Raw genomic sequence first — 26,886 nt, 5'->3', positions numbered from 1 at the left:
CCCTCCTAGTCCTGTTCCTCAGTGTGGGCACCGCCTCGCACCAGCCAGCCCTGCTCAGCTACAGATGCCCACTCCCTGCAGTTGAGCCTGGGGTGGGGGGTGTCCCAGGCCTGGCATTGTCACCCACCTGGGAACAGAAACCAAGGGCAGGGGTATCAAGGCCTTCTCTACTAAACCACTGCAGCCTCTGAGGTCTCTGCCCTAGTGGCCAGGGGTAGACCTGGCTGAGATGGATGGTAGTGAGTTTCCATCCCAGGCATGGGAAAATACAGAGCCCAAGCTTTTACCCATAGCCATGCCATGCTGTGCTGTCTCCCGCCTCAGCCGTGAACCAGAAATGGGACTCTGGTCCAGCTTGGCTGTTAGTTTGCTGTGTGATGTTGCATTGGTCACTTCCCCTCTCTGAGCTGGTAGAACAGGGCTCCGGGTGCCTCTGCACTCGACTTGCTGTGCTTCTGGCCTACAGGGGCTCAGGTGTCTATAGGCCGAGGAGGCTGCCAGTGCAGGGTTTCAGGACTCCCCACACACGGCTCAACACACGGAGAAGCTTTCCTGCCTGGTGCCTCTCCCTGGGGCATGGGCTCTACCCAGTTAACAGAGCACATTTGCATCTGTTTTCTCAGCTGACCTTCACAACAACACCTCAGAATTGACAGGGCAGTACCTATTAGCCCCTTTTTCATAGATGGGGAAACTGAGGCCCTGTCAAGGTCTCAGTGGCAGAGTGAGGATTTGAATTTGAACTGGTCTGCTGGCTCTCAGGCCAGCCCATTCCACCATGCGCCAGTCCAGTCTGGACCCCAGGCTCAGGCTCACCATAAGGGAAGCACAACCCCTCTGGCCTCCCCTAGCAACCAGTGACAGTCTCCCATCCAGAGATGTCTGAGTGCTGTAGTTTTAGTCTCCCCCTCCTCTCAGGGGTAGTTCTGGGAAATATGGTTTCTTTACCTTTGTCCTGAACCCACTTCCTTCATCTCCGAGGCCCCTGGCTTCTGCTTATTCTGCTGGCTTAGATTCTGGTACGTCTTGAATAAGCCCGTGGCCTTGACTTCCACCCCATCAGGACCTCCCACCTGCCAGGTGTGTCCACACTAGGCACTGCCCAGGCCCAGCCCCTGGGAAGGAGCATACGGCCTGGCACGGGTCCTGCTGTCGGGTGGAGACTGGGCTCAGACTCCTCACTCTGTCTTGCAAGCTCCACTCCCGTCCCAGGGGACTGGTACCCTGTCCTGGACCCCATGGGGGACACCAAGAACCATGTGGTGTGCTCCCGGCTTTCTAGAAGCAGCCACCCACAACTGCCAAGGAGCCTTCGAGCTGCCAGAAGCAGGGAGGTGCTACCAGACCCCCACCCTGGTCACCTCCCCTCCCTACATTTGAAGCGGATTGTGAGCAAAATGGAACTTGCCCATGAGGAAGCCAGGTGGTGAGATGCAAAACGGTGTCTTGTGAGTATTTGAGAGAAAGGCTAGACGGCCAGGACGGGCAGGCCGCAACCTTCAGAGGCTGGGACGCTGTCATGGGGAAGAGGAAGCGCACTGTTTTGTGTAACCTCAGAGGCTGAAATTATAGCGATGGCTGGAGCCTCCGACAGCAAATTTCAGCAGAAAGTAAGGAAAGCTTTTCTGTTGGATCTGTCTAAAGGAGAGCCTGGCTGAGAAAGGCAGTGGTGAGCTCCCTATCCCTGGAGGTGTGTGAGTCAAGGTTGGATACGGAGTTGATGGGCAGGGGCATGTCGTACGAGATGGCCCTTGCAGGAATCTTTATCCCTGTGATTCAGTGCATCCGAGTGAGCCCCGCTGCCAAGACACCCCACACAGGCAGGAACAGGGAAATGAGAAGCGAGGGTTTGAGTAGTGCCCACCAAAGACTCCAGTGGTCATTTTCATCCAAGGCCAGGGTGGGTGGGCTGCGGCATGGTCGGCAGAGCCCAGCAGCAAATACTTCCTCCTCCTCCCTCCCAGCCTCCCCCCAACACTGTGCCTTAGGATCCCAGTAGGTGCTGGGTCTTTGCGCCAGGAATAACACAGGCAAGAAAGGTGACCCCGCTTTAAGCAAATTCGCTTTGTGAAGAAAAACTTTACCCAACAGCGCCCTGTCCTACATTAACAGATTCCCCATCAGGCATCTTCAAATCTCAAAGTGTGAGAACCAGAGTGGGGCTCAAGAGATTGACTCTACCAGCTTCCCGATTTGACAGATGGAGGCCCCGAGGCCTGAGAGGAAGGCCACACAGCAGTGCCAGTCCCCAGCTGGGGTGAAAACCCAGGGCTCCTGACTTCAGTGGTCCTTTTCCTATGTTTGACCATCTTTGGTTACATCTGTGCAGGGATGCGTTCTCTTTCCTACCTTCATTTGGGATTAGCTAGGCCATTCGTGTATGCAGCTGTAAAGGCAGGTTGCATTTTTGCAACTATAGGTTCAAATGAATTCTGCTATTGGAAAACCATACTTTATGTGGGCCATTTTCCCACCAGGGGGAAATTCATATCTGGCCTGGCAGTGGCAAAGACTCCTCCTCCTAGGTGACCTCTTCCTAGGTGTTTTATTCTCCTCTGTGAAGATGGGGCGGTGGGGAGAGCAGTAGTGAAGCCAGGGAGACAGGTGACCGAGGGATACGGCTCCAAGCCTGGCGTCCTCCCACTGATCAGGTGACCTCAGGCAAGTCCCTTGATGCCCCATGTCTTCATCTGTAACATGGTAAGATAATGCTCACCTTGGGTGTTGTGAGGAGTAAATTAGATGAACTATTTGAAGCGTCTGGCAAGTAGTGGACATAATGCCAGTTCCCAGTTCAGAAGTCAGATTCAGGTGTCTACCTGTCTGGATGTGCTCCCCAGCTCTGCTACATACTAGCTTTATAGCCCCGTGTCAGCTACTTAAACTCGCTTGGTCTCAGTTTCTTCATCTGTAGTATGGGGTTAATAATAGTACCTAACTTAACAGAGATTTGGTTCCCGAAGGGATGTGATTCCCAAACTGTGTACCCAGGCACCCGAGGATGCTATAGGGGTGCTGTGGGATATTTTTAATCTCCATGGAAACACAGCAATACTGGACAGCTGCCAGATACCGCAACAACTACTAGCTCAAGATAGCTTACAATTTCCGCATCACACATACTTCTTTACTTTAGATGGCACCATACCTTTGCACAGCTGGGAATTTGGCATGTGGGAGTACTCAGACAAACTGTGAGGGTAGCAATGTCCACTGTGATTCCAAGACATCCCCATTATAAGTCATTGTGGCTATATAGGAATGGAATACAAATATTACCTTTCTTTCAATGTACGTGTATTATTTTTTCTAATGGATACTAAGTTGTTAGGATATACACATACCCACCCACACACACATAAGCTGGTTGGATCTAACTACTTAATAAACAAAACCACTAGGAATTTCTTTTGGCCTTGGGGTAAAATTACTGGGTAAAAATTACCAAGACATTAAAGACCAAAAAAGTTTGGGAACCTCTGTCAAGGATTGCCTCAGTGCTCAGTGAGTTAATATAAAATACCCTCTGAAGGCCTCTGTCAGAGGGAGCCCCCAGAAGCCCCCAACTTCATGATTCTTCCCCCTCCAAGCTGGAGAGGAAAGGCTCAGGTGGCCCCCCTCCAGGACACCTGCAGAACCTTCCTCAGCCGCTAAGGCCCAAGCCAGGGCCAAGGAGGAGGGACGTGTCCACTGGTCAGGACAGGGGCCCAACTCACTCACTACCCAGGCCCTGGCAGCACCTCCCACACACCTTTAATTTGTGTTCTCTGAGCACCTACTGTGTGCCGGCCAGCACGTGGTCCATGGTGGTCCCTGTGGGGAGGAATCTCAGGTCGGCTCTTGCTGCTGCTTCCTTGTTTCCTGCAGGACGTCTGGGGAATGGGGATGTGGGCAAGCGAGCAGTGGCTGCATAGAGAGCCACCCAGCACTGGCCCGAATGACAGGGAGGCCGTGATGAGGACGCCCAGCCGTCCTCCTGCCAAGACCAGGGCTGAGTCTTTGTGCCAGGGCTGAGAGGAGGGGTGAGGTGGCAGGGTGGGGCACGGGGCCGCCAGACTCGGGCCTGCTGCCCTAATGGATGTCTAATGTTGACTTTCCTCAGTCGAGTCTCCTCCTGCTTTGTAAATGAGCCACATTCGGGTTATAAAACAAAGTCATAAATGCAGCCCGCAGTGCCACAGAGAGCCAAGGTGGCCGTCACCTGGAGTCTGTGTGGTTAGAAGGTAGGGCAAGCCTGCAGCTGCATCCATGGGTTCCCATATACCTGCTCTCATGGCCGCCATCCCCAGAGAGGGGTCCAGTCCCCCCATTTCGCAGATGAGGTGCCTGAGGCCATTCAGGACTGGCTCAGACCCTGGGGTGTCTGAGTCTGAAGCCTGAGCCCTGCCCTACACTCCTCAGTCCTGAGACTGAAGCAGAGATGCTGGTGGCGGGAGGTGGGCCTGGAGTCCTCTTTGCTCCACACTGCTCTCCCTAGAACTGCCCGCCTGGGGAGAGGGCCACAGTGAGCAGCTCTCAGGCCACCGGGAGACCCATGTCCAGCTCCCTGGGCACTGTGTCATCTCGCCATCAACTGCCCACATTCCCAGATCCTAGGGGCTGCCAGTTTACCTACAGAGAAGGTGTCTCCCCGTCTGGCAGAGGAAAGCAGGTGTTTGGGAGCCCTGGCCTGGCCTCGGGAATCCTCAGTGCTGTTCTTAGTTTAGATGCCCACTAACCAGGTGACCCTGCATCAGTTTGATGGACTTCAATTTCCCCAGCTTTGAAACACGAAAAACAGTCCTGGCCTTGCTGGCCCTTTGGTGAGAGAGCCCCCATAATTGCAGAGACCCGGCCAGTGTCAGGGTCTAATAGGAATCTCAGGTATGGGGACACCCACAGTGTTATGGAGCTGCTCCACAAATAGGCAGTGTGGAGCCCTGGGCAACACTGAAGTCTGGTTTCTTGGGTTCAAACCTTGGTTCTGCCTCTTGCTAGCTGTGTGACCTTGGGCAAGTTGCTTAACTGCTCTGAGCCTCAGCTTCCCCGTCAGTAAACTGGGGACCAATATAATATACCTTGCAAAGTTATTGCAAGAATTAGGTAAGTTAACTATGTAAATGGAAACATAGCAGTTAATTCCAGGGAAGCATTAGTTGCTATTTTGATGCAGCAGTTTGTACCTGGGCTCCTCCTAGGCACTCATGCATGTTTATCTCATATGATCCTCAAAAGATCCCAGAGAGAGGAAGAGTGCTCACTTCCCTGCCCTCTTCAGAGACAAAGTAACGAGGTCGGAGTTAAGGGCTCTCCATGGTCACAGGGAACATGCTGGATTCATCCTCTTCCTTGCTGGCTTCCCCTTCGGTCCCCCAGGTCATGCACACATACCCCACCCACAGCCCAGAGCTTGGAGCCAGTGACAACCCATGCATTTTCTCAGAGCCTCCGTCCTAGCAGAAGCTGTGATCCCCAAGGAGATGACACTGATAAAGCATGTTAGGCACGTTTTGTTCATTCTGGTCTTGAAGAACCATATGTCCCTTTGGCCCCTCTGCCCAAAGGGGGGCTCCCGAGGGCCGAGCGTGTATCACTCGTGGCCTCCTGGGGCCCCAGCTCCACTTGATGGACTGGAGCGCTGGGACAGTGACAGGACTGTAGCAGGCTGGCGAGGGGCTGGGCAGACACATGCACCCCTGCAGCTTAATTCGTTGTTTCCTCGGGAGCAGTTAGCAGAGGGGGACAAGCCCCCTGCCGCTTGTCCCCAGCCACCTGATTGTTTGGGGCTTGGCATTGGAAAGTCAATTTTCCTATGTGGATTGTAAACCAGTAGCCTGGCCCAGCCTGGTTTCCCTCCCTCCCCACACTGGTGGTGGCCAGGCCCCTCTTTCTTCCTGTTTGTCTCACCTCCCGAGGTGCTGTTCTTTCCAGGGAGCCGGGCGAGGCCAGGGTTTCCATCTGGCCCCTTTGCGGGAGGAGATGGCCACAGGCACAGCCTCACTGCCTTCCCAGCCTCCTGAGTGCCCGCATCCATAGGGCCAAGGGTGTGGACTTGGCTGAAGTGGGAAAGGCTAAGGGGGTGGATCAGAGTCACAGACCAGAGGAAGGGAGGGTCTGGGGGGAGGCTACAGGGAAGGTGGTCTCCCCTGCATGCTGCTGCCTGCCGTGGGCTTCCTGGAGGAGACGGCACTCTGGGAACAAGCACCAGGGAGCCCAGGCCTGGTGCTGCCACCCCACCCTCGCCCCTGTGGGCCCTGACTTGTCTCCCTGCTTCCATCAGCCTGGCTGGCTGGGGCTGCACAGGGCAGCTGTGGCTTCGGGGCAGAGCCGGCCTGGTTTGAGCTCCAGCCTCAGGCCCATTTCCAGCTCTTCACATACTGTGGCATCGCCGTGGGAAACTGGAGGGAGGCCGGGGAGGGCCAGTGGGGAGGGCTGGAGAGGTGTGTCCTTGCCCTGACGGGTCACCTCACCTCCCTGGGCCACCCTGACTCCTCCATCTGTAAAAAAGTAGAATCACACAGCATCACAGGGCTGGGACTGGCTCCAAAACACAGCCTCTTAAAAGCAGGTCACAGTGGGGAAACCGAGGCCACAGGAGTGTCAGACCTCTCCCAGGCTACAGAGGGCATCCCAGCAGGTCTCATTCAGCTGTCTACCCCTCCTCCTCCCCTGGCCTCCTCTCTCTACCATGGCCCCCAGGGGATGGAGGGGACCCAGGCCTCCCAGCCTGTGGCCTCACGGAGCCCTCCCACCCTCCATCCTCTGCAGGCACTGATTCTGGCAGCGAGGTGCTCCCAGACTCCTTCCCATCGGCGCCGGCAGAGCCGCTGCCGCACTTCCTACGGGAGCCGCAGGACGCCTACATCGTGAAGAACAAGCCGGTGGAGCTGCGCTGCCGTGCCTTCCCCGCCACGCAGATCTACTTCAAGTGCAACGGCGAGTGGGTCAGCCAGAACGACCACGTCACGCAGGAGAGCCTGGACGAGGCCACCGGTGAGCCCACCCCACTCGCTGGGCACCCCCAGGTCACCCCTGGCCCAGAGGGTCCTGGGCTTGGCTCCACCCTGGCTCCATGTGAGACCGCATACAGCCACGGAACCCCCAGGCTTCAGTGTCCCCTCTGAGGTTCACCCTGGACCAGTATTTCCCCAAGGCTTGGCCGCTTGCCCTGTCTGACTGGGTGACCAGGTGAAATAGCACCAAATCCCTTGCTGAGAGCTAGCTCCCTTTTCCAGTTTCCTTCCGTCCTCTGCTTACATCAGAGAGCAGGTCCAGTCGGTGACTAGGGTTCTTCCCCGCTCCCCCAGCACCTGCTGTGCTCCCTGTTTAAGGAAGAGGAGCCGGCTCTGTCTCGCAGCCCCTGCCCCCAACACCCAACCAGAATTCTAGACCATCGCTAGTTTCACAGGTCCTCTGTGTTGGTGAGAAGTGATGCTGTTTTTGTTCACAATAATGATGCAATGCTTCCTTCATAGAAATCAGTTGGCTTCGGTTTTTAAAAAAAGGCCAGTAATATTAAGTAAGTAATCATGGAGGTGGTGCTAGGATGTAGCCCAAGTCCTGCAGGAGAGGAGAGTGGCAGAGCGTGGGAAACTAGGAGGAAGCCTGGGATGTGTGCAGATCCCTGGGCGCCCCCCACCCCAGGCAGGAGGCAGAGCCTGGGGCTCCTCACATCTCCCAGAGCCCAGCCCCTGTTTAACAGTACAGGACCTTCAGGGGTGGAAATCCTTTCCCTGACTCAGGCCAGGGAGGGGGGCCACCCGCTGCGGGTCACCTGCAGACGGCCAGCTTTGGGCAGCCCCAGTCTCGGGGTGACTCCTTTGCCCCAGAGCCTGCCTTGGCTTTGATTTCGTTTTTACCATCTCCTCCCCGATCTTTTCTTTCTCCTCCTTTTTCAGCCCTCTCTTCTTTCCTTCTGTCTCTCCTGCTTCTCCCTTCTCATCCCTGTCTCCTTTTGTGTCTGTCTTTTTTCCCTTATGTCTCTCTCTTTCTCTGCCTCGGTCTCATTCTTGTGTCTCTCCCCTGACATACTCTCTTTCACTCTCTCTCCTTCTTTCTTCCTCCTTCAACTTCTATTTTTCTGTGAAAAGCTGACAGATTTCAGAACCACTCAGGCTTAAAATCATACCCCAGAATGTACTTAATGTCATTCAACACTGTACCCTAAAAACTGGTCAAAATGGTAAGTTGTAGGTTATGTATATTTTATAAATAATTTTAAAGAATTTCAAGAATTTTTAAAGTTAGAGTTGGAGTCTCATTCTCACTCAAAATCTAAAAATAAAAAAAAGACTTAAAAAAAAATTATTTATTTATTTATTTTTGGCTGCATCGGGTCTTGGATGCAGTGTGCAGGCTCTTCGTTGCCATGTGTGGGCTTCTCTCTGGTTGTGGTGCACGGGCTTAGTTGCCGCATGGCATGTGGGATTTCAGTTCCCTGACCAGGGATCAAACCTGCTTCCCCTGCATTGCAAGAGGGATTCTTAACCACTGGACCACCAGGAAAGTCCCAAGAAAAGGATTTTTTATCTGATTTTTTTTTTCTTTTTTTTGGCCACTCCACACGGCTTGTGAGATCTTAGTTCCCCAACCAGGGATTGAACCTGTGCCCGCGGCAGTGAAAGCATGGAGTCCTAACCACTGGACCACCAGGGAATTCTCCAAAAAAGAAAATTTAAAAGGGAAAAAACCACCATATCCCAGCTGCCCCCATGCTCTGGCTGTGTGACCCTGAGGAAGTCACTCAACCTCTCTGAGCCCCAGTTTCTCTCTTTGTAAACTGGGATATTAACAGGTCTTATTGAGGATGGAACAAGGTGGTACCTGTACAGCGTTGAGCACAGTGCCAGGACCCAGCAGGTGCTCAATAAACACCTGTTTCCTCCATCTTCTTTCTGGGTTTTTGTTGGCTTCTTTCCTCTTGAAACCTATTCTTACCTCTCTGTCCCCCTGAGCCCCTCTGGCCTTGCAGAGCAAGGGGACAGTGTATCCTGCTAGGGCACCTCACAGACCCTGTGATTATTAGTAACAGGGTGGCTCTTCTCCCTTGCTACCAGGCACACAAGTCCTGCCAGCCCTAGAAATCAAGACACTGTTATCCCCATTAGCTACAAAGAATGGACAGTGGTCCAGCAGGCCACACCCTTGGCAGCAGGGTGGCTGGTTCCTCCTTCTTCCCACCCCTAGCCCTCCCTGGCACTCTCTGAAGCCTTGAAAACAGGATGGGGGCCAAAAGAGGCGGGACGAACCCACCCACTAGCTCATTCCAGGTCAAGGCAGGCAGCACAACTCTGGGTGTCCTGGTCCAGGCACTGCCTGCCACTTGGCCATCATGCTGAGGGGGACACCTAGTCTGGGGCCCAAGTCTGGGAGACCAAAGGCCCCTGTCCTCCTCTTTGCCTGCTGGTGATCATTGCCACGGTGTCAAGCCCTGCTGGGTGGTAGTTTATCTGTCCAGCTGTTGGGTGCTCGTGAAACATTCTGGATGGATGACCCCCTTGAGAGGGGCCACTCCTCCAGGCTCCCAGCCTGGTGAGTAAAGGGCAGGGCCCCACTCTCCTGCCCTGGGCCATGCAGCATCACTTGTAGAGCAAGCAGTCCAGGCAGCCACTGCCAGCAGGCAGGGCCCCTGTCCCCCAGGAAGCCTCTTCCCTCCTAGTGCTCCACCCACAGCAAACACCAGCCCCCTCCAATTTAGATCCCTGGCCATCAGGAGGGGCTCTTCATTGTCTGGGCTCCCAGTGCAAGGGCCCCCCTCCCTCAGGATGCAGGAGAGTTAAGGCAATGATTTCACTGGGAGAGGTCCAGAGAGGTGTCATTCATTACTGGGCAGAGCTCTAACTGGGGCAGGATGCCAGATAGCTGATCTCAGCTCTGCTGGCAACTTGCTCTGGGACTTCGGGCCTGCCACCTACCCTCTCCAAGCCTCAGTTTCTCCAGATGAAAAAGGAAGGGGCTGGATGAGATCCAGATGAGCTGCCAGATTAGATTTGTGTCCAGCCTGGGCTGGGTGCTATAATTGCCATGATTCATTTAGAATTTACCCTGAGTGTTTTACTCTGAGGAGGGAACCGAGGCTCAAAGAGGCTAAGTAACTCAGCGAAAGTCACACAATTGGGGAGTGAAGGTAGGGCCAGGATTCAAACCTGTCAAGAAGCAGTCCAGCCCTCCATCTAACCACCATGCCACAGGACTACAATGTGTACACTCAACAGTCCCTCCCTTGAGGGGCTTATCAGAACCCACAAGCAACCATGAGAGGATGAGCTCAGATACATGATAGCGAGGAGGAATAGCTTTAGGAATTCCGAGACCAAGGGGATAGTCAGGGAGGGCTTCCTGGTAGAGGAGGCCTTACAGTTCTCCCACAAGCTTTGGGGAGGAGGTTCGGATGGGTGCCCTCATCCAGGAGGGTTCATCCCTTTCCTGAATGTAGAGGGTTTTGTCAAGGGAGGATTGGCAAAGAGTGAGTGATTCCTTCTCTGTGGGCTGGTGGATCCAGTCATTCAAGGAGGCCCTTGGGCCTTAGCAGGGAGTCATTAAGAGGTTAGGGGTTCCCAGGAAGAGGGGCCTTCCCTCAACTCCAGCCCCACAGGCTCCTGAGCCAGGACCAGAGAGGGGCCACATGCTTGCCTCGTATTTGTTGAGCCCATTGTCTGTGCCAGGCCCTGGGCCACAGCAGTGAACAGGGCAAAGCCCCACCTCATTCTCCAGCAGGAGATAGTTAACACATGAACACGTCAATATATAATACGGTTCCAGGTAATGGTCAGTGCCGGGTGGGGAATGATAACTGCACAGACCAATGTCCAGTGCAGTGGTGGGAGTGCTGAGCGATACTTTGACAGCTGGTGGGGGTGGGCCAACATCAGGGGGCTTCCCTCCAAAGTGAGGCCCAGCCCAAAGCTGACGGTGACTGGGAGTTCACTGGACACAGAAAGGACAGAAGAGAGTTCCAGGCAGGGGACTGGATGTGCAAAGGCCCTGTGGCTAGAGAGGCCAGGAAAACATGGGGGCCTGGAAGACACCCGGTGAGGCTGCAGTGGGTAGATCGTACAGGGCCTGGAGGCCACGTGGAAGGTCTGAGTCTTTACACTGCGATGACTGGAGACATAGCAGGGGAATGACATGCCATTTGTGCCTTTTGAAGAGCTATCTGCAGGGTGGAAAGTTGATTGGATGGGGGCAGCGGGCTTGGGTTAGCCACTGAGTTTCCAGGTGAGCTGCAGTGGTGGCTGGGTCAGGATCAAGGCAGATGAGATGAGAAAAATGAAAATGTGAGGCACTTGGGAGAGGAGCCCACAGGACTCAGCGGGTTGGAAAGGAGAGAGATATTATGGTCCCATGTCTGGTGTCTTCTGTCCTCAGACCTGCCCCCTGATGGCGTCTCTCTCCTCCTCCCAGGCCTGCAGGTGCGAGAGGTGCAGATCGAGGTGTCGCGGCAGCAGGTGGAGGAGCTGTTTGGGCTGGAGGATTACTGGTGCCAGTGCGTGGCCTGGAGCTCTGCGGGCACCACCAAGAGTCGCCGGGCCTATGTCCGCATTGCATGTACGCCACCCTGACACCCTCACCCCATTCTTCTGGGCGCTCTTCCCTTCCCTGTGGATCCTGGAGAGAGAATTCCACACACAGACATCAGGGCACAGGGATGCCAGCTCAGAAGGCTCCATGACCCAGAACCTGTGCCACCTTTGGCCCCAGGATTTCTAATGGCCCTTTTTTGCCTACTTTTATATAAGGAAGCTGCCAGCTTCCTCACGTCCCCGGCCACCATGTGCATAGGATCCCAGAGTCAGGGAGGGAAGCTTGTTCCCCCGAGTCCACCTGGTGAGGCCCTCATCTTGGAGAAGAAGTTCTCCAGGTAAAGGCCAGGTGTCCCCGAGAACATTCCCTTGGTGTGCACTGCCACCTAGTGGCTAGAATGGGGCCCTTCAGGATCCAGCTCTGCCTGACTGGCCTCCTCCCTGCACCGCGCCTGACTGTGCCTTGGAACAGTTTTCCTTCCTTCTCCCAGACCTGCGCAAGAACTTCGATCAGGAGCCTCTGGGCAAGGAAGTGCCCCTGGACCACGAAGTTCTCCTACAATGCCGCCCACCAGAGGGGGTGCCTGTGGCTGAGGTTAGTGGGGATATGGGGGACTTTGGGGATGGCACAGGCCAGCCAGTCATGGTATTTACCACCAGCCACAATGCCTCAGCCTTCCAGAGCCCTCGTATTTCACAGATGGGGATATCAAGGCTAGAGAGAGAAAGGAACTGCAGCCTCTGTAGAACTCGGCACATACCAGACCCCAGCTAGGCCCTCCGTAGGCATAACCCCACAGGATGGGGCAGAGCTGGGGCAGGAACCCCCAGCGCTCCTTGGGTTGACCCCAGGCTCAATCTCCTGCAAGAGAAGTATCCATATACACCATTTTCCCCCACCCCACCCAGAACCCAAGGCCCCAGCTTTATGTGTATCATAATATGTGCGTCTGAGCACAAACTCAGCCCACAAGCTGATCACCCCTTCCTGCACCACATGGCCTCTGCATCCCTGGGTGATGCCTACCTGTCCTCTCACTGCCCTGCTTGTGTTCCAGACCTGCTTCCTCTCTCCCGCTCCCTTCACTGGAGGTCCTCTATTCAGAGCAGGGCATGGGGAAACATCTCAGCTTTGTTGCCAGGGACCTCAGTAGAACAGGATTGGGGAAGATGGAACCCTGGGCTTCCAGCTCAGAACCTTTGCTCTAATCACTTAGCTTCCCCCCAGCCCAGGCCCGCCTCTGGAAATGAGCTCAGACAGGCACCTTCTGTAATAGCTACCCTTCGTGGCTCCCACATGTGCCTGGCATTCGGCACGCTGGTCCTCATAGCAACCCTTCAAGGTGGATATTGTCATCCCATCTTGCGGCTGGGAACACAGCACTGGGACAGGTGAAGCGGTCACCCAGGGTGACCCAGCTAGTGAGTGGCGGAGCTGGCATTTGCACACCTAGGTCTGCCAGACCAGGGACCATGTTTTTAATCACCTGCCAGGCCTCTCACCCTGGCTAAGGGAGTCGGTTTGCAGAGTTAATGATGAAGACTTGTTCTTATTTAGTATCAGTACTTACCGTGAGCCAGGCATGGCCTCCACACTTTCCATATACTGATTATTTCATCCTCACAGTAGTCCTATGGATAGTGCTATTAAATATCATCTTACAGTTGATGAAATTGAGGCCAAGTGGAAGTCCCTTCCCAAGGCCGCTCAGCTGGTGGGTGGTCATCTTAACCACTGTGTTCTGCAGTGTCCAGCACAGTGCCTGGCCCGTGGAGGCCCTGCCTGCTGGGTCACCACCGTGGGTGGACACAGCTAGAACTGCAGTCCTATTTATGGTCAGGCCTCCCTTCCCCTCAAGAGAGGGCCCATTCCCGGGGTGCAGGGAATTAGGCCCTGGGCCCTCAAAGCTGCAACCCTGCCCCTGCAGGTGGAATGGCTCAAGAACGAGGAGGTTATCGACCCCACCCAGGACACCAACTTCCTGCTCACCATCGACCACAACCTCATCATCCGCCAGGCTCGCCTGTCAGATACAGCCAACTACACCTGCGTGGCCAAGAACATCGTGGCCAAGCGCCGCAGCACCACCGCCACCATCATTGTCTACGGTGCGGCCCAGGGTGGGCTGGGTTGGGGGGTTTGGGGGAGGACACAGCCGAGGGAGCAGGGAGAGCCTGGGGCTATACGGCTGACCCTTCCCTACCCGGAAGCCAGCAGGACCTTGGTGAACAGGTGGGGAGGACGAGGAGGCCCAGAGAGGGGAGGTGCCTTCACAAGGTCACACAGCAAAGCTAGTGGTGAAGTCAGGGACTCCTGGGTCCCCAGCCAGGAGCACTTGCCACTTCTCAGGCCATTTGCTTATCCCTCAAGGGGAAAACCCAGTTCTCTGAGAGTCAGGGCTAGGGCAGGGCCCAGTCGGTATCCCCATCCCCAAGCCTGTTGTTGTAGCAGTTAGGGACCACTGCTCAGGCCCGTCAGCTGTTCATTGCTGTCCCCTTGGGTGGGAGGGCCAGAGCCATGGCTGAAATGAGTGTTGTAGAAAGGGCCCTGTACTGGGTTCCAGTTCCAAGCTCCCCATTACTCACGGGGAGACATTGTATAAGTGTCAGCCCTCTCTGGACCTTTGTTTGCCATTGTACAGTGGGGCGGGGAATAGACAATGACCTCCTGGGTCGCCTCTGGTGCTGACAGATGCAGCCCAGGTCTGCCTGCTGGTATCTGAGTCCCCAGCCCTGGAGGCAGGAGGGGTCCAACTAGGAAGGGCCAGGCCTCAGCAGAGGCGCCTCATCATGGCTGGAGGATGGGGCTTGGGGGGCCCACGGGGCGAAGAGCCAGGCCAACCTGCTGACAACTGCTACCCCTGCAGTGAACGGCGGCTGGTCCAGCTGGGCTGAGTGGTCACCCTGCTCCAACCGCTGTGGCCGCGGCTGGCAGAAACGCACACGGACCTGCACCAACCCCGCCCCACTCAACGGAGGTGCCTTCTGTGAGGGCCAGGCCTTCCAGAAGACTGCCTGCACCACCGTGTGCCCAGGTGAGGCCACCGGCCAGGTGGCAGTCCACCCATGCCCAGCTCCATGCCAGCCCCAGCCCCGCCTTCTGTGCTCCGGTGTCTGCCAGTCAGGGCAGCCAATCTCTCCCCGTCGGGGTAGGGTGGGGGCAGAAGGTGCTTGTCCTGGGCCCCGCAGCTGGCTCACCAGGCTGGACTGCATGCTGTGCCCGCTGACCTCCTCTTCTGCCCTGGGCTGCAGGAGAGACAGAGGCAGAGGCTCTGAGCTGCGGTCTGAGGGGTGGGCGGTCTGCTGTCCAGGCCGAGGGTTCTCAGCGTCAGCCCCCAGGCCGGGGCCCCAGAGGTTCCTGGGGTCAGAGAGCCTGTGCTCCTGCCCTTGACTGCTAGACACACCTGGCCGCTGACCCTATCTTGCTGTAGTCCTCTCTTCCTTCTGTGTTACTCTGTGGCCACATTGGTTGGTCTTTGTTCTCTCTCTTTGGTGACATGTTTGTGTGACTGATGTGGTGTTTTTCACCCTGGGTTTGTGGCTCTGTGTGTACACTTGTGCCCTGAGCTGTATCTGCGTCAGTGACCTTATGTGTCTGTTTGGGCTGTCTTCACCCACCTGGTGCTCCTGTCTCTGCACTGACATGAGGCGTGGATTTCGCTGGATGGCGTGCGTGTGTCTTGGGTTCCTCTTTCCCTGCTGCACTGTGTGTGTGTGTGTGTGCATGCACTGCTGTGTTGTACACACATAACTGTGCATGCATTCTATGCATGCACGTGTCCCCATGCACCACGTGCTATGTCCCCACAGTTGATGGCGCGTGGACAGAGTGGAGCAAGTGGTCGGCCTGTAGCACCGAGTGTGCGCACTGGCGCAGCCGCGAATGCATGGCGCCCCCTCCCCAGAACGGAGGCCGAGACTGCAGCGGGACCCTGCTTGACTCCAAGAATTGCACCGACGGGCTGTGTGTGCAGAGTGAGTCCTTGGAAGGAAGGGCCCAGAGTGGGGGCTCTGTTTCCAGATAAGGGCCCCCCGGCCCTCCCCTCCCAGCCTTCAGTGGAGCCAGCCCCTCGGGGCCCCTGCCCACCTGCCACTGTGTCATCTCATCCACGCATCTCCCCGTCACCTCCTCTACCACCCTTTCCCTGCCATCTGTGTCATTGTCTTTCCGTTTATTTCCCTCAACAGATAAGAAAACTCTAAGTGACCCCAAAAGCCACCGTAAGTCCCACTTCATGGCTGTTCTCTTTCCTCTGGGGGGATCCCTGGTTTTCCTCGGCTGGCTTTTCCAGGGGGTGGGGTGCAGGGCAGGGCGAGGGGCAGGGAAAGCTGAAGGTGCCCACTACCAGCCCTCCACGGGGTTCCCAGCACCTGACGCTGCATGTGGCATGGTCTTCATCACAGTCAGACAGTCAGACCCTCGGCTGACAGAAAGGCCCTAGGATGCCATCCTGACCCCTCCCGTTATAGGAGGAGAAACTGATTCTCAGAGAGAAGGGACATACCCAAGGATCCAGCCAGGATTCGAACCTAAGTATTTGGCCAGAGCTGCTGCTCCGAGCCCCACCCCTTGGTTGTCCTCTGTGGGAGGGGGGCCAGCAAGCAGGCCCACACCTGCCCCGCACTGTGCCCCCAGCCGCCGACTGAAGCCTCCTAGGTCCTTGGGATGCCCACTGCTCTGCGTCAGACCCTGCGGCTCATCATCCATCCCCCAGGGGCTATGCTCCGCTGTAGTAAAGCTGCTTGGGCAGATTGGCGTGTGGTAATTAAACCACAATTTCCAAATAATTCTGGGGTTATCAAAGCAGTAGTGAGGGCCTTCAGTGCAACTCACAGGGGGGCCAGACTGGTGACTGATTAGATATTGTAAATCACCAGGCAAGTGACCCCCATGATTAGTGACAATGTCACGAGGCGAAGCCCCCAGAGAGGTGGGAGCCCAGCCCTGGGGACCTTCCCTGGCAGCTCTCCTGGGGAGCCCAAGAATGAGGAGAGATGGGGGTCCAGAAGGTGGTAGAAGCAGGCAAAAATGAGGGCTGAGAGCCCTGCCCTACCTTGCTGAAGCTCAGGCCACCACCAGGAAGGAAAGTGGGCCTTCCTCTCCGAGGGTCCCTGGGGAGGGGAGGGAGTGGACAGGGGCTTCCCGGAGCTCCCGAAGGAAACACGGGGGAAGGGCAGCCGTCTTGGCTAGGCTGTGCTGTCCAGTATCGTAGCCACTAGCCACGTGTGGCTTGAAAATTGTATTTATCTTAGCTGAAAATAAATATATTTAAAAACTCATTTCCTCAGTCAAGCCAGCCGCATTTTAGTCGTTTAATAACCACCCGTGGCTAGTGGCTGTCATGGGGGACAGTGCAGACATGGGATGTGCCATCATCATAGAGAGTTCTGTTGGACAGACCTGCTTTGGACCCTGCCTCTTGACCCTGACACTTCCTTGCCTAGCTATGTGGAGTTCCTTCTAGCTGAGCAGCAGCCTGCCCTGCCCCTTACCCAGAGCTGGGCCTCCTCCAGCCCAGCAGCCTGTCTGGGGGGCGGGGGGGGAGTGTTGACATGGGTTGCCTCCCTGAGCCCCTTCCTTCCCTTCCACCTGCTCCCCTCCTCTCCATCCCATTGCCACGCACCTCATTCCCCTCCTGCTGTTCCCCCTCCATCTCCCCCCCCCGCACCCACCTCCTGCCCTCAGCACAGAATGGAAGGTGAGCTCAGAGTGGCTACTAGCAGAGATTTCTGGGAACCAGGGCCCTGGGTCCTATAGAGATTGCTGCAGGATGCTAGTAAGGCGCTAGGTCTTAATCCCAGCTCTGAGAGGACACTTAGTGGTCCCGTGACTCTGAGCCACAGACGCCTTGTCACCTCCTGGGCAGAGAGCAATGAGTTAACTCTTAGGAGTGTTAACTCCAGGAGTCCCTTTGCCTCTCCTTGCCACACGGGGAGGGAAGCAGGGCAGGGGGGCAGGGACATTTAAACCATTTTACTTATAGAGACTGACAGTCAGAGAGGTTCAAGCCTTGCCTGAGGTCACCAGCCTGTCTGGCAGGGCTCAGATTAGAACCTAGCACAGCACCAGTCTGTCCCAGGCCCTGCCTCTCCCCGGGGACCAAGGGAATCTCTGGCTCCCTCAGGGCCACGGTTTCTGCCCCCTGGCCCTCACTCAGCCCTCCTGTCCCCGCAGTTCTGGAGTCCTCGGGGGATGTGGCGCTGTACGCAGGCCTTGTGGTGTCCATCTTCGTGGTGGTGGCCGTCCTCGTGGTGGTAGGGGTGGTCGTGTACCGCCGCAACTGCCGGGACTTCGACACCGACATCACCGACTCGTCCGCCGCCCTCACTGGCGGCTTCCACCCAGTCAACTTTAAGACTGCGAGGCCCAGTAAGGACCTGGGAACACCTGGGGTGGCGGGTGCAGGCAGGATTCCCAGGGGGTGTGGCAGCCAGCCAGACCAGCCAGACTAGAGCAGAGGCTCCTGACTCCCTCCTGACTCTAAGAGGTTTTCCTAGAGTTTTCTCTAAAGATCACTGGATGAGTTTGGTTAGAGAGATGCAGGAAAGAAGAAGTAACCCAGGTGGTGAGTCCCTAAGCTTCCTACCGCAGGTGGCAATGGAACCTTTCAGAGCTGGACGTTTGGGTAGGATTTTGTAGAAGAACGCCCCCCCTCGGGTGCAGAGGGTGGGACAGGGCCAGCGAGGCACGGCTGGTCTGACTGCAGCCCCCGGCCCTGCAGACAACCCGCAGCTCCTGCACCCATCTGTGCCTCCGGACCTCACTGCCAGTGCGGGCATCTACCGCGGACCCGTGTACGCCCTGCAGGACTCGGCCGACAAGATCCCAATGACCAACTCACCCCTGCTGGACCCCCTGCCCAACCTCAAGATCAAGGTCTACAACTCTAGCACTACCAGCTCTGGGCCAGGCCTGGCAGACGGGGCTGAGCTGCTGGGAGTCCTGCCACCCGGCACTTACCCTGGTGATTTTGCCCGGGATGCCCACTTCCTGCACCTGCGCAGTGCCAGCCTCGGCTCCCAGCAGCTCCTGGGCATGCCCCGTGACCCGGGGAGCAGTGTCAGCGGCACCTTTGGCTGCCTGGGCGGGAGGCTCAGCATCCCTGACACAGGTGGGTCCCTGCTCTGCTCGCCCATCAGTCTGGCCTCAGCATGTCCCCTCTAGACAGTCCCAGCACTCACCCAGCAGAAGATAGGGCTTCCCTGGTCCCCTTTCGCAGATGGGGAAAGTGAGGCCCAGGGGGGGAAGAAGTGATTATAAAATAGAAGACCTGGAGTCCAGGCCTGCCTCTGCCTCACAAGGGCAGGGGAACTCTCTAAACCTCAGTTTCACCATCTGGTGAGTGGGAAAGAATACCCCGATGTAGTCAACAAACCTACAGAGTGCTGTTGAAAAGGCAGGGCTGCCCAGCTCAGGTTGCAGAGCCAGCAGTTGACAGTTTCCCAGCGTCATACACTGCGCTAGGCTGGGGCTGGCACTGCTCCTTCCGACTCCAGGTCTTTGCCCCATCTCTATACCCCATTGCAGTGCCAGTGGCCCCTGTGCTACTTGACAGCCCCTCTGCAGTCAGTGACCTGGCGTTTCCTTGCACCCAGTCCCCTCTCCCCACTCCTTGCTGGTGACCACCAGGAGCTCAGATGTCTTTCTCTCCCTTCTCCAAGATGGGGGCCAACCCCCCATCCCCTGTTCTAAGCTCCTGGACTCCCTCCAGCCCCTCCCTATTGACCTCCTTCTCGCGCTAGGGGTCAGCCTGCTGGTGCCCAATGGAGCCATTCCCCAGGGCAAGTTCTATGAGATGTACCTCCTCATCAACAAGGCAGAAAACACCCTGTGAGTATAGAGACCCCAGCCCCAGCCCAGCTGCCCCCTTCTCGGCCTCTCTCTCCCTGCTGCTTGCCCACCTTAGGCTCAAATGTCACCATCTCCCCTTCTAAGTCCAATCCTAAGGCCAAAGGTAGTTCTCCAAGGAAGACATTGCTAGATCTTATTATGTTCACGTTTAAACCTTGACAAACCAGCACAACAAATCATAAAACTGAAAGCCAGTTGACCAGCTGGCTACAATATGACCAAGGGGTACTATCCTCACTATGTAAAGAGGTTTGGGAGACCAATAAGAAAAACTGAACATCTCAGTACAAAAATGGACAAAGGATATGAACAAGTGATTCACACACACTCTCTCTTATACACACACACACACACACACACACACACATACACACACACAGTGGCCAGTAGGTCATGAGAAAATGTTTGACCTAATTTGTAGTCAAAGAAATGGTCATTCAGACAGCCATAAGATACTGGAAGTTTTTTTGCTTCATCAACTTGCAAAGATATTTTCAGTTGTTATAATACCTTCATCCTGGTGAGAGAATGGGAACACAGCCCTCCCACGGTACGTCGGTGGGAGCGTGGATGGGTACCAGCTTTCCAGAGGGCACTTTAGCAGCACCTATCCACAACATGCCTGGAGTGCAGAACCTTTGAAAATGGGAGCAAAGATTTGGCTATGAGGATATTGCAGAGTAATAGCAAAAATTTAGAAACGATCTCAAGGCCAGTGCCATTTTTCCTTAACCCGTAGCCTCTGGGAGCCCCCAGGGCGCAGTCCTGCCTTCTCCCATCCCAGGAGCTGGGGCGGAGCGGGGAGCCCAGCAGCGCTCCCTCACTGCCTCCCTCCTGCCCTCCACCCCACCACAGCCCGCTTTCGGAAGGGACCCAGACAGTATTGAGCCCTTCGGTGACCTGCGGGCCCACGGGCCTCCTGCTGTGCCGCCCCGTCATCCTCACGGTGCCACACTGCGCTGAAGTCAGTGCCGGTGACTGGATCTTCCAGCTCAAGACCCAGGCCCACCAGGGCCACTGGGAGGTGAGGAGCCAAGGCCAGGGGCCGGGTCCCCTAACCCAACCCGCCCCTTTCTTCCTGGCCTAACCTGGTTGGACCCTCTCCAGGGCCTTGGCTGGTGCAGCCACCTCACCCCCACTGTCACCCTGCAGGAGGTGGTCACCCTGGATGAGGAGACCCTTAACACCCCCTGCTACTGCCAGCTGGAGGCCAGGTCCTGCCACATCTTGTTGGACCAGCTGGGCACCTACGTCTTCACGGGGGAGTCCTACTCCCGCTTGGCAGTCAAGCGGCTCCAGCTGGCCATCTTCGCCCCAGCCCTCTGCACCTCTCTGGAGTACAGCCTCAGGGTCTACTGCCTGGAGGACACGCCCGTAGCACTGAAGGTAAGGCCAGGCCATCGGTACCCACACGGGCCTGCACACTGCGGGTACCTCACCCACAGCCGGCCAGCTGCATGGTACCTTCCAGTATCCCCCTCCCCAGGATCATGGTACCTGCCAGGCACCCCCTGCCACCATCAGCCTCATTCAGTCATCCATTTGTTCCTCAGACATTGAAATCGCATCAGATCCTCGAGATACAGAGATGAGTTGCGCACAGTTCTGCCCTCACCAAGCTGCGGGCTAGAGGTGGGAGACAGACCAGGGGATCACTGATGCAGGGCTAAGGGAACATCAGCCTGGGAGGGGCTGGCAGGTCCTGGTTGTTGGGGTGGGGGTCTGAGAAGGCTTCACAGCAGGGCTGACCTTAGACCTAAGCTCCAAGGGACAGGTGGGTATTCCGGGCAGAGAAGGAGGAAGCGCATTCCAAGAGACAGAGCGGCTTATGCAGAGGCAGGTGTGTTGTTCTGTGTGCCAAAGCATGCAGGGATGTGAGAGGTGGGGCTGGAGAGACAGGCAGGGCTCAGCCTCCCAATAGCCTTGGGGTCATGGCAAGCAATTTGGAACCTATCCAGTGGGTGGGGGCAGAGGCCCAGTGGACACCTGTTCATGGGTGCTCTTTTGAAAGCTACGCAGTGGGGATGGGCAGACAAGAGGCACGGAGACCAATTGGGAGGCTGCAGCTGGACCCTGGACAACAGACAGTGACAACAGCTGGAGAGGGGCCTGGAGTCTGTTTAGTCAGTAGAATGGACAGAAACTGACTGATGGGAGGAACAGGGGGAGGGGGAGGGGGTGGCTGATAGCCAAGCTCCTAGTGTGTGCAAAAGAACGGACAGTGGCCTTAAGCGAAGGGGGCGCATGGCAGATGAGAAGGGGTTCGGGGCAGGAAGAGAGAGAAGGCAAAGGGACCGGATTTTAGCACCTAGAACCTGATAACGGCAGGTATTAGTACCACCCTGTCCCCCCAGCCTCTAGGACCCTGTCCATTCTCTGCCCAGCTCTCCCACCAGTTCCCAGGATCTCAGTCTCATCCTGACAAACAGCGGAAGAGCACAGAGCCTTGGCCCTATTTAAACCCCTTTTCCTTCTCCATCCTTCCATCCCCTCCTTCTCTGAAGCCTTCTCCTTTCCAGGAGGAGGCTCCAGGCCTCCTCTCGCCCACGATCTGTGGGCCTTTCTATCTCCTTTGCCTCTCAGTCTCATGTGACTTGTCTCACACTCCAAGTTGCCGACCGATGCAACACAGGTTAAAAGGCCTTGTGGGAGAGTGAGTGTCTTCTGCTGGGACCAGGCTGACCTGAACTTGCAGGAGGCCCATAATAGGTTAGAGGCTCCTGGGAAATGCTCTTGCAGCCTGGATCCCTTGGTCTTCGGGCATTGGCTAACATCTAGTTATAGTCAGAGAATGGAACGGAGATCAAGAGGGAAGTTGCCACATATTGGCTTGATGGCGTTCTTTATTTATTCAATCCCCATCCATCCGTCTGTCCATCCATCTATCCATTCACCCATCTATCCATGCATCCATCCGTCCACCCAACTTTCTGCCCATCTGTCTGTATATTCATTTAGTCCATAATCTATCTGTCCATCCAGCCATCACTCATCCACGCATTTATCTTTTCTTCCATCTGTTCTTCTGTTTCTGTACCCATCCATTTGTATATTCATCTGTACATCATTTTGTCTGTCTGTCTCTGTTGATCTGTCTATCCATCCATTTGTCAACCCATCTATTTGTCCATCTACTTAGCCATCCATCCATCAGTCCCTCTATTCAGTCATCTGTAAATCCATTCATCCATCCACCTGTCCCACCATCTGTCCATTCATCCATCTGTTTTTCCCTCCATCCATTCATTCATGCATCTATCCACACAGTAAGTCTTCTACGAGCACTTAACCAGATCCCAGCCCTGTGGCTCAGATGGTTCCCTGCCTTCAGTGTTACAGCCCAGTCCCCTCTGCCCACGTGTGTCCCCAAGCCCCAGACTTGCAGCAAGAAAGGGCCCTTTGGCCAAATGTGATGGGCTCCCCCTTCTCATTGCTCCCTGGCCCACAGGAGGTGCTGGAGCTGGAGCGGACCCTGGGTGGCTACCTAGTGGAGGAGCCAAAACCCCTGCTGTTTAAGGACAGTTACCATAACCTGCGCCTCTCCCTCCACGACATGCCCCACGCCCACTGGAGGAGCAAGCTGCTGGCCAAGTATCAGGTGAGGGCTGGGCCCCAGGAGGGGGAGGGATGGAGCTGGGGAGGGGCGCACTTGGGGGGCTGCCCAGAGAAGACCAACTCCCCTCCCTGCCTCCTCCCTCGGTCCTGCAGCCTTGGTCCCCACTCCCACCCCTGTGTCTCTCTCTGTCTCCCTCTCCCTGCCACCCCTGTCACATACTCCCACACACAAATGCCTGTACCCGTCATCTTTAAAGAGACCTTACCATCTCTAAGAGCATTCACGGCTGGCAGATGGTCACACCCCTCTGCCCGCGCCCATCTGTGTGACACCATTGAGTCCATGAGGCTTCCCAGACCCAGACACATGCACACACACAGTCACATATTCAGACTCGTGCCTTCTCACCCATATACTCCCTTTCTCAACTGAAGGGCCCTTGCCCAGCTTCTCTTCCTCTGCCCACCTGGATGGAGAGGTCCCAGCCCTCCCTGAGGCTGGCCCCCTGACCTGCCTCCGCCTCCATTCCCCAAGGGCAGGGCAGGCTGGCCACGCCTCCTTGACCCTGCCCCTCCTCCCCCAGGAGATCCCCTTCTATCACATTTGGAGTGGCAGCCAGAAGGCCCTGCACTGCACCTTCACCCTGGAGAGGCATAGCCTGGCCTCCACGGAGCTCACCTGCAAGATCTGCGTGCGGCAGGTGGAGGGGGAGGGCCAGATATTCCAGCTGCACACCACGCTGGCAGAGGTGAGGGCCGGAAAGCGGATGCCCCACGGGGCTGGGCGCTGCAGCGTGCAGACCCCAGGCTCCCCCTCATCTGGGGGAAAGGCCACCTCCCACAGAGCTGTGCTCCTCACCTCCCAGGTCTGAGCTGGGACTTGGTCACTCTTTGCTAACAGCTGTGACTTACTGAGTGCTGAGCCTGGGCTTGGGCTGTACCAAATCTCACCGAATCTGTACAACCGCCAGGGAGACAGATACGAGGATCCCCACCTGGGAGACGAGAAAGAAAGTTTTAGGGAGGGCAGGTATCAGGACCTTGTATCAAGCCAATGCTTGGCCTAAGCCTGTGGCTCTCCACCACTATAATCCGGATTGAGGTTTATAAAACCTAGGCCACCCAGGGAACAGTGCTAGGCCCTCCTTACAGTTCAGTGTAAAGAGCACTGGATATAGTCTAGACCAGCGGTCCCCAACCATTTTGGCACCAGGGACTGGTTTCATGGAAGACAGGTTTTCCACGGACTGGCGGTGGACGGACGGGGTGGGGGGGGGGGGGCGGGTGGCTGGTGCGGGGGATGATTCAGGCGGAAATGCGAGCAATGGGGAGCAGCAGATGAAGCTTTGCTCGCCCGACCCCCGCCACTCACCTCCTGCTGTGCCGCCAGGTTCCTAACAGACTGCGGACTGGCTGGGGACCCTTGGTCTAGACCTAGCTCTACCACTAACATGGCATGTGACCATGGATTAGTCACTTCTCCTTTCCAGACTTCATTTGCATTTGTGTAAAAGTGGGTCCACCTGGATTAGACTGGGGCTGAGACCCCTCATGACTTTGTAATCACGAGATGGCATCAGCACTGGCCCAGGCAGTGCAATAGCATGTGCACCCCGAGGGCGGGGAGCCGGGTGCGAAGCCCTGGCCCTGGAGAGCTGACCTTCCAGGGGAGGAGCCCTTTGACTGAGCAGCTGGAGCCTGCCCTGAGGCGGGGGAGCGGCCGGAGCCTCTGAGACCTCACAGTCCCCAGGCCGAAAGGCTGGAGGGGCAGATGCCCAGTGAGCCGTGCACAGGGAGCCCTCTGCCCCTCTCACCCTTGCCCCCTGCTCTTCCAGACGCCTGCTGGCTCCCTGGATGCCCTTTGCTCCGCCCCCAGCAGCGCAGTCACCACCCAGCTGGGACCCTACGCCTTCAAGATCCCCGTTTCCATCCGCCAGAAGATATGCAACAGCCTGGACGCCCCCAACTCGCGCGGCAATGACTGGCGGTTGTTGGCGCAGAAGCTCTCCATGGACCGGTGAGTGTCGGGACAGCCCGCCCGGCCTGGACCACAGCCGCCCCACTCCCTCTGTCCCCATGGGGCAGGTGGGGCAGGCAGCCTGATGGTCCACGAGCGGATCCGCCGTTTGCGGTAGACCAGGAGCTCAGGCTTGGGTGTGCTAAGTCTGAGAAGCTGGTTCCTTGAGGAGCATCGTGCTCAGAGTGCTGGCCCTTGAGAATCAGGTAAAGCCAGGATACCAGCCAAGTGTGATCACAGTCAGCAGTCCTGTGTCCAGGACAGAGCAGGTGTTTTGGAAATGCTTGCTGGGTGACAGAATGCATCCTGGTGTCAAAACTCTTCTGGAGAACTTAAAATGCTGGATAAATGTAATGGCAATTAGTCATCATTATTATGGTACACTTACTGAGAAACTATTTAATAAACCTGCATTGAGCAGATGCCATGTAGAAGACATCTTACTAAAAATGGATGGGATCTATAAGGATGTCAGAGGCTTTGTTCCTGATTTCAGGGGAGTGCATGGGGCAGGTGAGAGCAGGCAGAGAATGAATGTGGGATGGAGAGAGAGAATGGAGTGCCAGGTTTGGACAGCCTCTCCTGGGGCCGGTGTCTTTCAATGATCGTAATAATGATGATGATGACTGATGATGAGCAGGACAGTTTCCATTTTAGAGATGAGACTGGGGCTCAGAGAGGAGCAGTGACTTGCCCAGGGCCACACAGCCTGCAAGCAGAGGGGCCGGAATTCAGACCCAGGATTGTGGGAGCCCAGAGCCCACCGCCCCGGTGCTCCTGGGATGTACTCCCAGTGCTCCCTCCACCCCAGGCTCCTGGGAGGGGCTGAGCATTTTGGGAGCCCAGTGTCCTTCTCCTTCCCTCCATCAGATACCTGAACTACTTTGCCACAAAAGCGAGCCCCACGGGTGTGATCCTCGACCTCTGGGAAGCTCTGCAGCAGGACGACGGGGACCTCAACAGCCTGGCGAGTGCCTTGGAGGAGATGGGCAAGAGTGAGATGCTGGTGGCCATGGCCACCGACGGGGACTGCTGAGCTGCCCCAAACCCGCGGGCTGTTAGGGACCAGCAGGCGGCTGACATAGGCAGGCCCAGGGCAACCTCCTGTGGGGCAGTTGGGCCTCCTCTGCTCCCGAGCTCACGGCCAGAATCGCCCTTCCTCCTCCTCCTCCCCTTGACCCACCCCCAGACCACGACCAGCCTTAGGAAATCCATGGACGTTGTTGTTGGGAGGACCCTGCGGTCCTTCTCCACCTCCTGCTGTCTCTCCTGACCTCAGACCGCTGTGCAGGAACCGGGATGGGGATGGGGCCTCTGGAGGCAGCTAGGGGAGCAAGGAGGTGGCCCTCCCACCCTCTGCCCCAGGGTCTCTGGGGTGCATCTGTTTTAGATGTGCTCTTCATTCTCTTCCTCGGCTATTGATTTCTCCCTCCTCCCTAAGCCCCTTTCTCCTTTCACACTGTTTTCCTCTTCGAGGAGTCAAGTACAGTTCAGACAAACTGCTCTCTCCTGTCCACAAGCAAAAAGGAAGAGGAAAGAAAGAAGGAAAGAAAGAAAGCTTCAGACTGCTAGTAAGGCTCAAAAAAAGAAAAACACCAAAACCACAAGGGAAAAGAAAACCCAGTTTCTTAGGAAACGCAAATGATTTATTATCCAGATATTTGGATAAGTCCTTTTTAAGAAAAAAAAGAAAAAGAAAATGAAAAAACAACACACACAAAAAATAGAAAACACTTTTCTTGAGTATGGGTGAGTGTGGGCATGCTTGTGGTTCTGGCCAGGAGTGTGTGTGTGTGTGTGTGTGTGTGTGTGTGTGTGTGTGAATCAGGGAGAGAGAGACTGAATAGGGAACACTTTGCTGCTAATGATTTTATCTTAGACTAAATCCTAACAAGGCCTCAGCTTCCACAGTTCTACAGGGTCAGATGAGGTTTGAGCTGTGGTCCCATGTTTCTTTCTAA

General features: G+C 56.2%; 1 protein-coding gene across 2 annotated transcripts in view; it reads left to right on the top strand.

The window, feature by feature from the left end:
* The window catches only part of UNC5B (unc-5 netrin receptor B), an 84,216-nt gene extending 57,613 nt beyond the window's left edge, over positions 1–26,603 (top strand). Inside the window, exons 2-17 of one of the 2 annotated variants that reach the window (XM_059052739.2) lie at positions 6,748–6,972; positions 11,383–11,526; positions 11,993–12,096; positions 13,430–13,610; positions 14,369–14,536; positions 15,312–15,476; positions 15,690–15,722; positions 17,677–17,871; positions 18,224–18,613; positions 19,245–19,332; positions 20,209–20,377; positions 20,506–20,739; positions 22,802–22,951; positions 23,493–23,657; positions 24,744–24,925; positions 25,796–26,603. In XM_059052739.2, the coding sequence (XP_058908722.1) occupies positions 6,748–6,972; positions 11,383–11,526; positions 11,993–12,096; positions 13,430–13,610; positions 14,369–14,536; positions 15,312–15,476; positions 15,690–15,722; positions 17,677–17,871; positions 18,224–18,613; positions 19,245–19,332; positions 20,209–20,377; positions 20,506–20,739; positions 22,802–22,951; positions 23,493–23,657; positions 24,744–24,925; positions 25,796–25,961 (2,759 nt within the window). In that variant the 3' untranslated portion in view covers positions 25,962–26,603. The remainder of the gene's footprint in view (positions 1–6,747; positions 6,973–11,382; positions 11,527–11,992; positions 12,097–13,429; positions 13,611–14,368; positions 14,537–15,311; positions 15,477–15,689; positions 15,723–17,676; positions 17,872–18,223; positions 18,614–19,244; positions 19,333–20,208; positions 20,378–20,505; positions 20,740–22,801; positions 22,952–23,492; positions 23,658–24,743; positions 24,926–25,795) is intronic. The other variant, XM_067025436.1, reaches the window with a different exon arrangement.
* The last annotated feature ends 283 nt before the right edge of the window (positions 26,604–26,886 follow it).

The sequence above is a fragment of the Kogia breviceps genome, chromosome 2, assembly GCF_026419965.1.
Source record: "Kogia breviceps isolate mKogBre1 chromosome 2, mKogBre1 haplotype 1, whole genome shotgun sequence".
In the NCBI taxonomy this organism is placed as follows: Eukaryota; Metazoa; Chordata; class Mammalia; order Artiodactyla; family Physeteridae; genus Kogia; species Kogia breviceps.
The sequence above is the reverse complement of the archived record's forward strand: the minus strand, read 5'-3'. Positions and strand labels throughout refer to the sequence as shown.